Below are 15,596 nucleotides of genomic sequence, written 5' to 3'. Positions count from 1 at the left end.
TTTCACATTAGTAGTTAAAATAAAACTCACAATAATTAGAGATAAAATAATTAACTTCAACTCTAAGACCCAAGAATAACAATTTAAAGAAAAGTATAATTTATGAAGGAAAATCCTAAAACCCGTGAATTTAAGATTTAACTAAAAATCTCCTACACTGATCGAGAACTTAAATTATCTTAATCCAACGAAATTAAACTTAATTCTACTTTAGCCAAAAATTAGAATTTCAAAATTATAAAATCCAAGAATTAAAGTTATCAGCTTAGGAAAAAATCCAAAGACACTATTTATCTCTAAAAAGACGAGTCAGAGAACGCGGGCCATTACATTGAGAGTAGGGGGAATTGTTATGCAACGAGAATCGACGATAGCCAAGCTACAGGACGCGATCGGAAGGAAGCCCGCTAGGCCACGAAGGGCTCGGCCCACGGCCCAGCCAGCATGTCTCCCATCTGCGATCAACGATTTCACCCAGGCCTTGCAACTGTGAATTAGGGTTAGCTACAGAAGGTTCTGGAACTACTTCACTACTGTAAGTAGCAGTCCAACCCTAGAGGTAAGGGCATATAAAGTTGACCACTTTCACGTTATTCTCTTGCTAACTTAGGCATCGGAGCCCGTGTGACTAGAGTCACCCCGGTTTAGTTCGATTTGGTTTTGCAAGTATTAGTCCCGATAATCAAGTTTGGTGTGTGCGAGGAGGAGAACTAGAGGACCGAAATCCACGCATCAACACACCTAAATACATAAATTTGAAATTCATTTAGTAATTCAATTTTCTAACAATTAAAATCAATACTATATTTTGTTAATTTAGTTATTTTCATTATTATTGTAAAATTTTTATTCGAAGACATTATTATATAATTGAATAAGATTTACATTTTTATTCTCGTAAACATTTTGAGATTCTAAAACTTTTCATATTTCACCATTAAACTTAATTAATTTTTTTTAATTTCAAATTTATATAAATAACTGCAACACTTTTCATGTTTTTAAGTTTTCATGTTACATTCATTTAATCCACTTTGTAGTGCATTTAATTTTTTTCTCCTACACAAATGTTTACGTTATAACTCTTCTGATTCTTATCCATTGTTATTATTATTTTACAAAATTGTTAATTGTTAAGTGCTATCTCTCTTAAGAACACCTCATCAAAAAGAAAATCTCCTTGGAGAAACGAAAGGGGAAGCATGCGTAAGCCACGTGCTTTATTACTCCAGTTCAGACAAATGCCGAACAAGGCGCGTGTCAGTTGGATGGGAGTAGTTATCCAAAATCCCACTAATCCAACTGATCCCCCCATTATGCGCACAGTTTCCTATAATTGTGGTGAGGGAAACTGCCAATTCAAATTCAAAATGAACCTCTCTCAGACCTGTGAAACGGTTAGTTCTTAGACCCTATAAATACTTCTAATAAAGAGTATGGAGGGGTGATCTTATTTTTTCCAGATTCAATTTTTATATACTGATACTGACAAAAGCTTCGTAGTGCTAACTCCCTTTTGCAGGTTCTTTATCTTGGAGTGTTCTCAAAGATCTATTGTGACTATCGAAAATTATTCGGTACGAACAATTGGTGCTGTCTGTGGCAAACGAAAATTTATATATATTTTAATCCTAAAAAACCCAGTAAAAACCAACAAAGAAATGGCGGATGACAGCATGTTACAACAATCTTTCACAAGTAGCAGAACCCCTACTTCTGTTCACAGACCAACCCGAGGGCGAGGAAGGCCCCCCTTGAAGCGAGGAGGAGGAGCAAGAAGAAATGCCCCCTGGCCCAGTACTTCAAATAACGTCCGGCAAATGGGTTAGGAGTTAATGGGAATGCATGCAGAACTCAACGAAGTTGGCTCGGAACTCGGCGGAGTTGCCCATTTGTTGGGCAAAGATCACGGAATTGACGACAACCTTGCACCGTAGTCAAATTCCATATGCTATGACTCGAGATATCCCAGGGTCGTCTACCAGGGTCCAAGACAGGCATGTCCGTGAGGATACTGCATACTCACCAGTCCCAAGAGACCCAGCTCGCGGTAAAGCTCCTACGTTGTCGGGAGACGGTAATATAGATGATACACGACCTCGTGAATCAGTACATGAATTACTGAACCTAAGAACTAGAAGAACAGCCACCATCGATCCAAGGGAAGAACTCCGAGTACATATTACCTCGAAAATACTAGATATGCGACATACAAAGAACGGGCGGAATGAGGCCCAACAAATGGAGCGACAAACTCCATTAACACATAATTTGGGGTCTACTCTGACCATGGGGGGGCACAGTCAAATGCCCGCGACAACATCTACATATCAGGCGACAGTAGAAATATCGAAAGTCCACAATCCCATGAAATAGGTGATCAGTAAGCTCTAGAGCGATTTTGAGGCCTGCGACAAAGTTGCAAACCAGATGATGCAACTTGGGTAGAGCTGGGAGAAAGAGAAAATCTGCCCTTCACAGCTCCGATAATGGCATATGCGCTCCCGCCAAAGATGAAAAAGCCGGACATGAAGGCATATGACGGATCAATAGATCCAGGTTATCATATTGAATTATGCAAAGGGTTGATAGAGCTAAATGTCGCGGGCGATTAAATGAAATGCCGAGCATTTTCTGTGACTTTAAAAGTTGAAGCTCGGTCAATGTATCGACAACTGAAGCCGCATTCTATCGACTCTTAGAGGTAATTAAGGAAGGTGATTCATTCACCAATTCTCTGGCCAGCATGACACGAAGAAACCAGACAAGCATCTGTTGACCATTCATCAGGAAGATGGTGAGTCGTTGGGCGAGTTCGTTGGGAGGTTTATGGCAGAAAAAATAAAGGTACCAGATTTTTCGGATGATGTGGCAAGAATGACATTCATGTCTCCATAAACAATCCTGATTTGATCCAATCTTATGTGATATGAACCAAAGTGTCTTAGTCTTCAAGAGTTAAAGGAAGTTGTTGGAGAATCCTATGTCCGAGTTGACAACAAATTGGAGTTGCATTAAATGCACTCTAGTGTTATGGCAACCTCAAGTTGCATTGAATTAAGTCAAGAACAAGTCCAACTTCATTTACTACAAACTCAAGTTGCATTAATGGAAGTCTAAGTTGAACTCAAGATGCATTAAATGAACAAGACTTCAAAGTACTTGAAAGTAGTTCAAACCCCAATTCATTCACTCTTGAAGGGTTACAAACTCTTGGTTTTATGGTGGAGGAGTTTCATTCTCGGATTTAAAGCATGTTTAATCGTATTTTCAGTTTTAAACATTTCATTTATGTGTTTTAAGTTTTATTTGTGTTAGTGATGGTTATGGTATTGATGTAGTAGGGAGTTACAACCTTTACAATTCTTTTAGGTTACTTGAAGGGTTGTTTTGGAGGCTATAAATAGCCTAGCTTGTTCCCTTGGAAAAAGATTTGAGTTTTGAGATAATGAAATTTAAGCTTATTGAGCCATGAGCTTTTCCTTTGCATTTCTTGTGTTTTAGAATTGCATGCTAGAATCATTCAAGTAGCCTTGATCAAGCTATCTTGTGGAGTGGTTCGAATCTTGAGTTTAGAAACAAGTTTTCTCTACTCTTGATATTGATCATCAAGGTAAATCCGTTCTAACTTCTTCCTTGGGTTGACATCATCTTGATTTGGCGGTTTTAGCACTTGTGATCTAGGGGTTTGCATAACCATAAGGGTTCTTAGATCCAATTGGCTATTGTTTTCTTATCATTATGCCTTGTAACCGACGCGAACTTATAGTGAAGCAATTCAATGCGCTCGAAAGTACATGCATGCAGAAGACGTACTTAATGCTAAGCAACTCCAGCATCAAACCATTATCTCAAAGCATGTCCCAGCTCGGGTCCAGAGTTCACAATCAAAGAAGAGCTTACTCGAGCAGGGACCAAGAACAAAAAAAGTCCAGTTACGACAATTGACTAGAACAAGATCGGACTGTACGAGTCCATGATCAATGCCTCTCAATATACCACTCATCGAAAATTTGGCGAATAACGAGAATAGTGACTTGCACATTATGCTAGAGAAGTCAGGCAAAATGAAATCGAGTCCGGATAAAAGAAATAATAACAAATACTGCAGATTCCACCGACATCATGGTCATGACACTTCACAATGTTATGACCTAAGAGATCAGATTGAGAATCTAATCCGGCGAGGCCATTTGAAGAAGTATATGGGAAAAAGGACGTGTGCTCTTTCCAAGGGAAGAGAAAATATGATCGTTCTGATAGGGATGACAAGGATCGGTCACCTTCACCGAATAAGAGAGAAGCAGAGAGAAAAAGACCAAATTTATAAATACTATCTTCAGTGGTCCCAGTGGGGGTTATTTTGGCAATAGGAGGGAAGCCCTGATTCGTGAGGCGCAGCATGAAGTGAATACTTCTTATGCCAAACCAGTGGTTGCTGTTACATTCTATGCTGAGGATTCAGAAGGTGTCCATTTACCGTATAATGATGCCTTTGTCATTTCACCAGTGATCGACAACGTACGAGTTAAAAGAGTGCTAATTGATGGAGGAGCGTCAACTAATATATTCTCTATCTCAAATTATTTAGCATTGGGATGAGAGAGGTTGCAGTTAAAACGATGCTAAAAACTAAGGACAGAGACACCAGAGAGACATACACGAGAAAAGAGAGAAGAAATAAATTCTCAAATTGATTGATCAAAGATGAGGAATAGAGGCACTATTTATAGGTTACAAGAGGAAACAAAATCTAGGAATAACCTCCTAACTTCCCTAACAAAAAAGGAGATTTATTTGCTAAATTTAAACACTAAATCTAAACAACTTTGAAACAACTTCTAACTAAGTCCACATAATCTTAACTTCTAACTAATTCAACACTCCCCCTCAAGCTGGACTATACAGATTGAACAGTTTCAGCTTGATCAACAACCTTTCAAATACGGGTCTCAAGAGTCCTTTTGTTAAGATATCTGCAACTTGATCTGATGATGGAACATACATCAGATTTATAATTTTCTCTTCAATCTTCTCCTTGATAAAATGCCTGTCAACCTCAACATGTTTAGTACGATCATGATGCACTGGATTGTGTGCAATAGCAATTGCAGCCTTGTTGTCACAATAGACTTCCATTGAACTATTAAACCTGATCTTGAGTTCTTGGAGGAGGAGTTTCAGCCACATTATCTCACAAATACCATGAGATAATGCCCTGAATTCAGCCTCAGCACTACTTCTTGCAACAACTGATTGTTTCTTACTCCTCCATGTAACAAGATTACCCCATACGAAGGTACAATATCCTGTCATAGATCTCCTATCTTGAATAGAACCTGCCCAATCAGCATCTGTAAACACCTTAATCTTTCTGTCATCATCCTTTCCGAAAAATAATCCAAGCCCTGGAGTTCCTTTAAGATATCTAAGAATATGATACACGGCTTCCATGTGTTCTTCAGTAGGAGCATGCATGTATTGACTTACAACACTCACTGCAAATGCAATATCCGGCCTAGTGTGGGATAAATAGATTAATCTTCCAACAAGACGTTGATATCTCCCTTTATCCACGGGTACCCCATCTAGGCTCTTTCCCAACTTATGATTGTGACTTATTGGAGTATAAGATGGTTTACATCCAAGCATTCCGGTTTCCTTCAAGAGGTCTAGTACATATTTTCTTTGACACACAGATATACCAGTTCTGCTCCTAGCAACTTCCATCCCTAGAAAATACCGAAGTGTTCCCAGGTCCTTTATTTCGAACTCCTTTCCAAGTGCCTGTTTTAGTCTCTCTATTTCTTCATGATGGTCACCTGTGACAATAATATCATCGACATAAACAATGAGGATGGTGATCTTACCTTGAGAGGGCCTATAGAACATTGTATGGTCAGTTTGAGCTTGGGTATATCCTTGTTTACAAACAGCCTTTGAAAATCGCCCGAACAATGCACGTGGGAATTGTTTTAAACCATAGAGAGATTTCTTCAGCTTACACACCTTTCCATCATACTTATCAATGTCAAATCCAGGAGGAAGGTCCATGTACACCTCTTCTTCCAAATCTCCATTGAGGAATGCATTCTTGACATCCAGTTGTTGTAGTTTCCAATCCAGATTTGCAGCAAGAGACAAGAGGACACGAATTGTGTTTAATTTTGCAACGGGTGCAAATGTCTCCTGATAGTCTACCCCAAAAGTCTGAGAGTATCCTTTGGCCACCAATCTTGCTTTATACCTTTCAATGGACCCATCAGCTTTATATTTGACAGTAAAGATCCATCGGCATCCTACCGTTGGTTTATCTTGAGGACGATCAACTACTGTCCACGTATCATTAAGCTTCAAAGCCTTCATTTCATCATCTACCGCATTTTTCCACTGTGGATTGCTCATAGCCTCTTGAATGGATTTTGGTACCTCATTGGCTTCCAGATTGAGAGCCAAGGTCTGAACTGCTGAAGATAAATGACTATAACCAATACATCGAGCAATTGGATGTTGAGTACACGATCTCACACCCTTCCTAAGTGCAATAGGAAGATCAAGATGATTAGTATTGTCTTGAGGCACAAGGGTAGATTGTTCAGTACCTAAGGACGAGATGGATTCATGACTTTGCTGTTGAGGCTGTGGTGGCTCCACTCCTCTTTGAACCGTTTGTCGCCGAGAATAAACAAGAGTCTCAGGTTGCTTGTCACTTCGATTTGGGTTGACTTGATCATCTTCATTATTACAGGAAATAATAGGAACTGACTCTTCTATCTGAGTAATTGGGACGATCGGGATAGGTATTTTTGGCTGAGGTGACTCGGTATTTAGACCATCAATCTCAGGTATTTTTGACTGAGGGGACTCAATTCTGGTATTTAGATCGTCAATCTCCCAAAAATTTCCATCAAGACTACTTGTAATAGTCCCAGTCTCCCCCTGAGGGGAATTTAGGGAGAAAAAAGATTGAAACTAGAAAAATGTGACATCCATGGTAGTGTAAAATTTATTGGTGAATGGACAATAGCATTTATAGCCTTTTTGAGTAGGAGAGTAACCAAGGAAGACACACTTTCTGGCTTTTGGCTCCAATTTGTGACGTTCATGATCATAAACATGAGTGAATGCCTCATCCAAATATTTTGAGGGGAATTGTGAGGACAGATCGGATTTGCGGATAGATAGTGAGTAAGATTTCTAGTGGAGTGTTAAATTTCAGAACACGAGAGGGCATCCGATTAATGAGATAACAAGCAGTAAGGAGAACATCACCCCAAAAACAGTTAGGAACAGAATTGGTGAACATGAGAGCACGAGCAGTTTCTAAAAGATGCCTATTTTTCCTTTCAGCTATACCATTTTGTTGGGGGGTAATGACACAGGAACTTTGGTGAATGATTCCATTTTGAGACAGGAAAGTTCCCAATATTTGATTAAAATATTCTGTCCCCTTATCTGTGCGAAGAATTTTGATTCTCGTATTAAATTGATTATGAATGAGAGAATGAAACTGTTGAAAGATTGATGCAGTTTCTGATTTTTCTTTAAGTAAATAGACCCAACAAACCCTAGTGTGGTCATCAGTGAAGGTAAGGAACCAACGTTTACCGGACATAGTTTTGATGCGAGACGGCCCCCATAAATAACTATGAATCATTGTGAATGGACTGGATGGTATATACTCAACAGAAGGATAAGATGTACGAGAGTGTTTTGCAAGTTGACACACTTCGCAAGTAAAAAGGTCATCTTTATGAAAAAGTGAAGGGTACAAATGTTTAAGATACTGAAAACTCGGGTGCCCTAAACGGCGATGTAAAAGTAGAATTTGTTGTTCCCTAGAATTCGACTCACTACCAACCTGGAGAACTTGTTTATTTCTTAGACTTGGTCCTCTGAAGTAGTAGAGCCCTTCAAAGCCATCAGCACTGCCAATCGTCGTTCCCGTTATCAAGTCCTGAAACAAACACTTAGAGTCAGTGAACAGGGCTTGACACTTTAAATCATGAGTCAACTTCTGAACAGAAATTAGATTGCAACATAATTTAGGCACATAGAGCACTGAGTGCAATGTAATGTTTGGGCTAAGAATAACAGAACCAAAGCCCTTAATAATGGCCGATGACCCATCTGCAAGCTTGACATGTGTCTGAATTGGGTTGGGTGAGTACATGGTAAACATATCATGAAAAGCGGTCATATGATCAGTTGCACCCGAATCTAAGATCCACTGATCGGAATGCTGCTGCCTTGTTAAAGCTGCACTAGAAATACCTCGTTGTGCCACAAAACTTGACGAAGGAGTAGACTCAACCGGCAGTGTTAAGAGGCGATAGAGCTGTTCAAGTTGTGCCTTCGAAAATGAAGGGAGAGAGATGGCCAAATCTTAGGAGTTTGACACACTAGGGCTCACTTGATAGCCGGAGGAGCTGGTTCGAGAAGATGGAGTATTTGTAGGTGGAGGTGGCCGATAATCCCCTGATAAATTCTTCCGTTGAGGACGACCATGGAGTTCCCAACACCGATCTTTTGTATGGTTTGTGCGCTTACAATGATCACACAATAGGTTGTTTCGACGGTGGTGGACCTCGTGCCGCCAGAGCTGATGATTCCAGTGAGAGGGACAGAGGTTTTGTGTGTGTATCACCCATCATCACACGTTTACGGCTTGACTCCCAGCTAACTTCTGCGAAGATTTCGTCAATGGCTGGGATTGGCTTTGTGGCAAGTAAGCGGCCACGCACATCATCTAATTCCGGACGAAGACCTGCAAGAAAATCATAAATTCGTTCCTTCTCGACGTGTTTGCGGAAGCGTTCAGCATCCTTCGAGTTCTCCCATTCGAGATTGAGACATAAATCAAGTTCAGCCCACAACCTACGTAATGAGCTGTAGTATTGGGTGACGTCGGATTCACCTTGTCGTAAGGAACGTGCCTTATTGTGTAATTCAAACAATTGAGCCGAGTTATCAAAATCAGAAAAAGCCATAGTGAGTGCATTCCAAAGATCCTTTGCTGTTGAGTAGAAGATGAAGGATTCTTTAATGTCCTCCTCCATCGAGTTAATGAGCCATGCCATGACCATTGAGTTTTGTGCATCCCACACGGAAAAAGAAGGGTCAGCTTCATCTGGTTCTGCTATCGTGCCATTGATGTACCCGAGTCGACTGCGGCCACGAATAACTAGGAGGGCCGATCGAGACCATTGCAGAAAATTTTTTCCGTTGAGTTTTGGAGAGGTAATTTGGAGCGAAGTGTTTTCAGAGATAGAGATGTGAGGTGTCGTGGATGTGCTTTTAGGGAGAGAAATTGAGGTCGTATTCGATCCGTCGGAACTCTCATCCTTGCGCACATCAGTCATCATGGCTGTTTTAACCATTCTGGTGTCAATATAAACCTAGCTCTGATACCATAAAAACTAAGGATAGAGACACCAGAGAGACATACACGAGAAAAGAGAGAAGGAAAAAATTCTCAAATTGATTGATCAAAGATGAGGAATAGAGGCACTATTTATAGGTTACAAGAGGAAACAAAATCTAGGAATAACCTCCTAACTTCCCTAACAAAAAAGGAGATTTATTTGCTAAATTTAAACACAAAATCTAAACAACTTTGAAACAACTTCTAACTAAGTCCACATAATCTTAACTTCTAACTAATTCAACAGATGCCCAACTCTCTTAGTGGGTTTTTCCAGGGAATCAGTTATGGCTTCCTTATCGATGACATAAAAGATGAAGTTTGGAAAATTACCGAGATCGGTGTGATCGATGGTACCTCAGCCTATAATGTAATCCTCAGAAGGACTTACATCCATGATCTACAAGCTTTACCATCATCTTATCATCAGACGATGAAATACCTTACTACTGATGGGATAGGGGTGGTCAAGGGAGAGCAAAAGGCTTCACGGGAGTGCTACGCCACAACATTGAAGGGCGTTCAAACCTGTGTCGCAATACGAGAATGATCTCCAATCCCGATCTCAGCAAGTGGTGGAGTTCTTCAAGAAAAACAAGTACAGGGAACCGAAAGCTAGGGCACCTCCAAAGAAGAGTTGGATCAAATACAGTTGGGATCAACTGAGAAGCAAGTTGCATTGGAATGGGGATGCTAACCCTATTACGATTTGAAATTGTTAATTTTTTACAAACAAATTCAGATGTATTCGCTTGGTCCCACGAGGACATGTCGGGGATTGATCATAATGTAATTGTTCGCAAGCTCAACATAGACCGGATTATAAGTCGGTTTAACAAAATAGTCGATTTGTGGACGCTGCTCAGAGTGATGTTGTAACGCCCCAGGATTTTAAACATCCCAAACGGGGACCGTTACTAAAACTACCTAAAAAATTTCACTAAAGCAAGAGAATTAATCTCAACAACCATGACTAAGCCAGAAAACTACAACACTTCCAATGCACTTGTTGCGCCTCTGTTTAATAGCTAGAGGATAAGTGCAAGTGCACACTGTCACAAGTGATAATCTGAAAATATTCCAAGTTCGTCTCCACATGGACTAGTTTTCTTTTAAAATTGATTTTGTAAATTGCTTGAGTGAGCAATCGGGTTTGGGATATAAATTGGTAAAATTGTTCGGAACACGATTTAAAAACACATAGATTAAAAGACCATAACCCCCTACTAAAATTTAGTTCTAAAAAGATGAATTACACCTACCAAATGTGCCCATAATTAAGCTCAATTTATGCAAACCGGTTCAACTCCTATTCCATACCGCTTTTGGTTTGTTTAGAAGCTTAGGCTAGCGTTTACATATTTGTATGCAACTCTAGAATTCTAAATAAATCAAGTTCCAACTTATGTTTAACGGGTAAAAGAGCCTATGTCTAGGATCTTGTTTTAGTTCTTATTTCTAAGTAACTTCCCGTTTTCCCTTGATGAAATCCGTTTGACTCTAACCTTTTCAGAATTAAATTTAAAGTAATGTTATTTAAACAAGTGGCCAACAAGAAAATCAACTGGATAAATTATATCAATCTAGATAAGCAAAAAGCGTAATACGCCGTGCTCACTGATAGATGTAATTTAAAATAGATGAACTCAACCATTCGTAGGAGGGTTGAAGAAATAATTTAGCTACTCATGGAAGTGAAAGTAATGAAAACACAAGAGAAGATAACAAAAGAATGCATTTTAACTGAAGTTGGGAAGAAAGTACAAAATGGAACAAATTGAATTGTAATAAATAAACAAGAGTAATTGCAAAAAATTTATTGAAGAACAAAATTAAAAAACGAAAGTTGATAACAAAGTAGAAAGGAGAACAAATGCATGGAAAAATGAGATGTCTTGAAGTGATACTTGGAAGCTCCTTTTATAGGCCATGGAGGTAACAATATATTGAGAAATGCATGGGGGGTTGGAACCAAATGAGGTTGTCAAGATTTTAGGAACTAATAACAAATATTGGATCAATTACTTGGTCAAAAGTGGTTATTCATGTTTTGATCATCTAGGCATCAAATGTGGCTGAAGCACTATGAAGCTGGATCTTTCCAAGCAATTTGGCTAGTGCATTCCTCTAGTATGCTGGAAATTCTGGGCATGCGATGCTTGACGTGTTGTGATCATCAAACTTCACTTTTCCTTACAAAATAAACATATTTACACAAATTAGCCTTCATTTGCCCATAATGGAATTCCAATGTCCTTAATCACAAAATATGCTCATTTTCCCAAAATTATATGCATGAACATAAATTTTTCATCCCAAATAACCATCAACTAAGTATGTAAACCTACACTTTTTAGCCTTTAATCAAGTCTTATCAGCGCTACTCTGATCTAAACACTCACCACAACTTAGATCCGAGAACGTAGTGAGTTTCGTGACGCTTTCTTCATTCTAACTACATTTGACGGTGACCCACACCCAAACAAAGTTCGGTTCGTGGCACACACTTTTGTTCGAAGCCACACCGGTGCTTACCACCCTCTTCGGCATCTGTTTGGCACTTACCCATTCTTGAATGAAGGTCGATTCGAGTTACCCATTGCTTTTCGACATCAAACCAGCAAGCCCGAAGCCTTTCGAACCCGATTTTGGAAGCCTGAATCTCTTTGGAAGTGACCCAACCATAACCTAATTGATTCGGCATGAGTTTGTAGTTAACGAATCACCCAAACTTGGATTTAAAAACCTTTCGGTGAAGCTTAGGAGCGTTAGGACCTAGTTAGTAAGTAATTCTTACTTGAAGGGATTGTTTGTTGTATGCTGCTATGAATTGGTTGTTTGTGTGTCCTATGAGTGTTGTTTGCATGATTGTATGTGATTGATGTTACCTTATAAATGTTGTTGATGATATAATTGTTGAGTACCTGTAGTTGTGGGATATATTGTATTATGAGTTAAGACATGTTGGATGTAATATTGGTTGACTATGTGGATTAACATTATGTTTTGAATGGGCTGTAATGTAAAAGTTGTGATACTGTTTTGGTTTTATGATTTATTGTGTTTGTAGTATGCTGGCTTTGTTGTGTGACTCGTATTTTTAATGAAATATTGAAAACTTGTTTGGTAAGATGTATCTTGACTTTCTTTCTTAATTCGAAGCATGCAGAATGTCGAGAGAAAGATATTCTTATTATGTTGGACTATTATGATCTAAACATTGATAAGTATGTTGCATGCTGAATTCGTTGTGAGTTGAATGTTACATGGGTCATGATTTAGAAGAATGTAGGAATCTGGTGAAAGTTAAGGTTTTCTTGTGAAGTGAATGGGTGAGTATCAGGGCCAGGGGCTGATATGTCACTAGTTGGGTATCGAGGCTCCGAGTACAAAGGTCGGGGGTCAATACGTCAAATTGTGGACAATGATAATTGTCGAGGCTTCGGGTACAAAGGTCGAGGGTCGATGCGATGAGTATTAAAGAAAGGCAACTATTGGGGCCTTGAGAGGAAAGGACAATGGCCAATATGTTGCAAAGTCATCAATGCCTTAGCTATGCGTGGTTAGGGGTCGGTACAACAGTTCGAGGACTTGGGTACAAAGGTCAAGGGTCGAACGTCAAGCGCCATAGAGAAGTGTCGAGATCCTGGGTGCAAAGGTCAGGGGTCAATACGACTCGAAGGATTAAGTCTTCGAGGAATAGGAAAGAAAACTAACGAGTTTATAAAAGTGTCGATGCCTTGGCTACGCATGGTCAGAGGTCGGTGCAACAGTTCGAGGCCTTGGGTACAACGGTCTAGGGTCGAACGTCAAGTGCTATAGAAAAGTGTCGAGGCCCTGGGTACAAAGGGCAGCGGTCGATACGACTCGAAGAAGTAAGTCTTTGAGAAACAGGAAAACAAACTAGTGAATTGAGGTGCGAGGATGGGTTTGGCATGTATGATATGAACCAAGGAGCTCTCTTTGTCATGCCTCATGGACCAATTACAAGATCAAGAGAACCTTGCTAACGAACAAGACCCATAGAACTCAATCCCAAAAACCCCGAAAACAAGTATGGAATCAACCCAAGGAAAGGTTTTAGAACGGATTACCTTGATGATCAATATCAAGAGTAGAGAAAACTTGTTTCTAAACTCGTGATTCGAATCACTCCACAAGAGGTATGATCAACACCGCTTGAATGATCCTAACATGCAAATTCTAAAGACACAAGAAATTGCACAAGAAATGGGAGATAAAGCTCTCAACCAAGCTAATGAGAAAACTCACTTTTCATTCAACTTCAAAATTGTGTTTACAACAAGACATCTCAAGGTTATATATAGCCATCCTAGCAAGCCATATGAAAAGTCTTAAGCAAATGAAAAGACTTGTAACTTACAAGAAATGAAAAGACTTGTAAATGAAAAGACATAACTTACAAGAAATAAAAAGACAAGCAAATGAAAGGTTAAGAACATGGAAAGTCAACCAAAATAAGTGCAATCTCGTCCATAATGAGGGATATGAGTGTTTGACTTGGTTTTTGAATTGAATGAGTTGACTTTGACTTGTCTTGATGGAGTTGACTTTGACCTTGACCAAGTAGACTTTGACTTGCCTTAAAAACACTTAAAAATGCATAACTTGCACCAAATTGAAGTTCATAGTTCCAACTTCTTGCACATCTTCCTTTTAATTCTCGTGTCGAGTTCACGAACGCTTGGACACGAAGTAGTAAGGCTTGTTGAAGTTTTCGAGCTCTTGATCTTGTAATTGGTCCATGAGGCATGACAAAGAGAGCTCCTTGGTTCATATCATCCTCCCCTTCTTCAGAAGGATTCGTCCTCGAATCTATAAGATCTCCTTGCAATGCAACCTTGTACTCGGCATCTTGAGCTCGTTCAAACATGTTGATAAGATAATAAATTTGTATGGTAAACTTGTAATTGCTTGTAGTAAAGAAAAACCTTGCAGTCTTGTTCCAAATTCCTGGTTTAAATCCCCAATACAAGGGCATTGAAGCAATGAGTGAATGTGGCTTCTGAGTGTTGCCGAGGTCTTCATTTTGCAGTTGCATGCTTTTCTTACTCTCCCCAATTTGCACAATATTTGTAATCTCGATCGCTTTCTCAATAAGTACCTCCTCTGTGGTTGTGTACTCATCAGGCGTCAAAACCTCAACATGCACATCTTCTTCAGCATCATAAATAACAACATAAATATTAAAATCTTCTTGTTGGGCATGCAGAATAGTTTGAACATTCGCATCAATGGCATCTTGATTCTCTGCCTCATTTGGAATTTGTTGATGATTTTCCTCTTGAGGCGGACAATCGTCCTCTTTTTGAACCGATTTTGTAGCATGTCTCTTCATGTCTTCGTATAGCATTTTGAACTCTTGGCACAATTCATTGAGGTCATTTATGTTTTTGCGGATCCCGACCAATTCCTTCGTATATGGATCATCGCCATGGTGGTTATCATGATATCGCCGGCTATTGTGGAACCGCGATTTCTGTGAACGTTCAGTGTGAAACATGGCTGCAAAACAAAGTTAAAGTAACAAAGAAAAAAAATGGATCTCACAAGCACTCCCCCACTAATTCACTCATTAGTGAAGTTCACTCGTGCTTAACCCTCAACACTCAAAATAATGTATCGCTCCCTTACAATCTCTCCCTCACAACTTAGTACACTCTTATGCACTTCAAACAAATCGGTAAGTGAGTCTAGCAAAGTTAAAAGCTATGTGCATTTCAAGTGGTTTAGACAGCACATAAGAACTCAAACAAGAGTGTGGTTTTAGGAGTAACCCGAATAACAACAAAGAAACAAGTTAAGAAAAAAAAAATAATGGACAGAATTATAATGGAAGCTAGAAAGAAAAGAAAGTAGAGTTAAAGATAAAGATGGTTGGGAATTAAGCAACAAGAAAGTAGCATGAGATTTCAATGCAAGGCTACACAAAGAAGTAATGACAAATGGGGTCTTCTATGCTTTTTCCTCTTTCTTTCTTTTTTTTTTATCAGTTATGGATCAGCAAAAGCACAATAATGCTAACAATAAATGCTTTCACGTTCATTTTTTTTTTCTTTTTTTTTTTGGAATCAATCAGCAAAGTTCACGAATTTCACCACTAAGCAAGTCGAATTAGAAGACTTCAAAGAAGACAGATTTGTAGATAAGA

At 39.2% G+C, this 15,596-nt stretch overlaps 1 protein-coding gene across 1 annotated transcript; it reads right to left on the bottom strand.

The window, feature by feature from the left end:
* Window positions 1-5,899: 5,899 nt before the first annotated feature.
* Window positions 5,900-9,380, bottom strand: LOC111025577 (uncharacterized). The gene is made up of 4 exons (XM_088119119.1): window positions 8,562-9,380; window positions 7,862-8,353; window positions 6,023-6,939; window positions 5,900-5,921 (listed from the first exon to the last, which is right to left on the bottom strand). The coding sequence occupies exons 1-4, from the start codon at window positions 9,378-9,380 to the stop codon at window positions 5,900-5,902; spliced, it is 2,250 nt and encodes a 749-aa protein (XP_087975245.1).
* Between the last annotated feature and the right edge of the window lie 6,216 nt (window positions 9,381-15,596).

Source organism: Momordica charantia, assembly GCF_013281855.1.
Source record: "Momordica charantia cultivar OHB3-1 chromosome 10 unlocalized genomic scaffold, Mcharantia_2.0 BLBB01000010.1, whole genome shotgun sequence".
Taxonomy (NCBI): Eukaryota; Viridiplantae; Streptophyta; class Magnoliopsida; order Cucurbitales; family Cucurbitaceae; genus Momordica; species Momordica charantia.
Note: the sequence above shows the minus strand (reverse complement) of the source record. Positions and strands in the feature narration are given on the sequence as shown.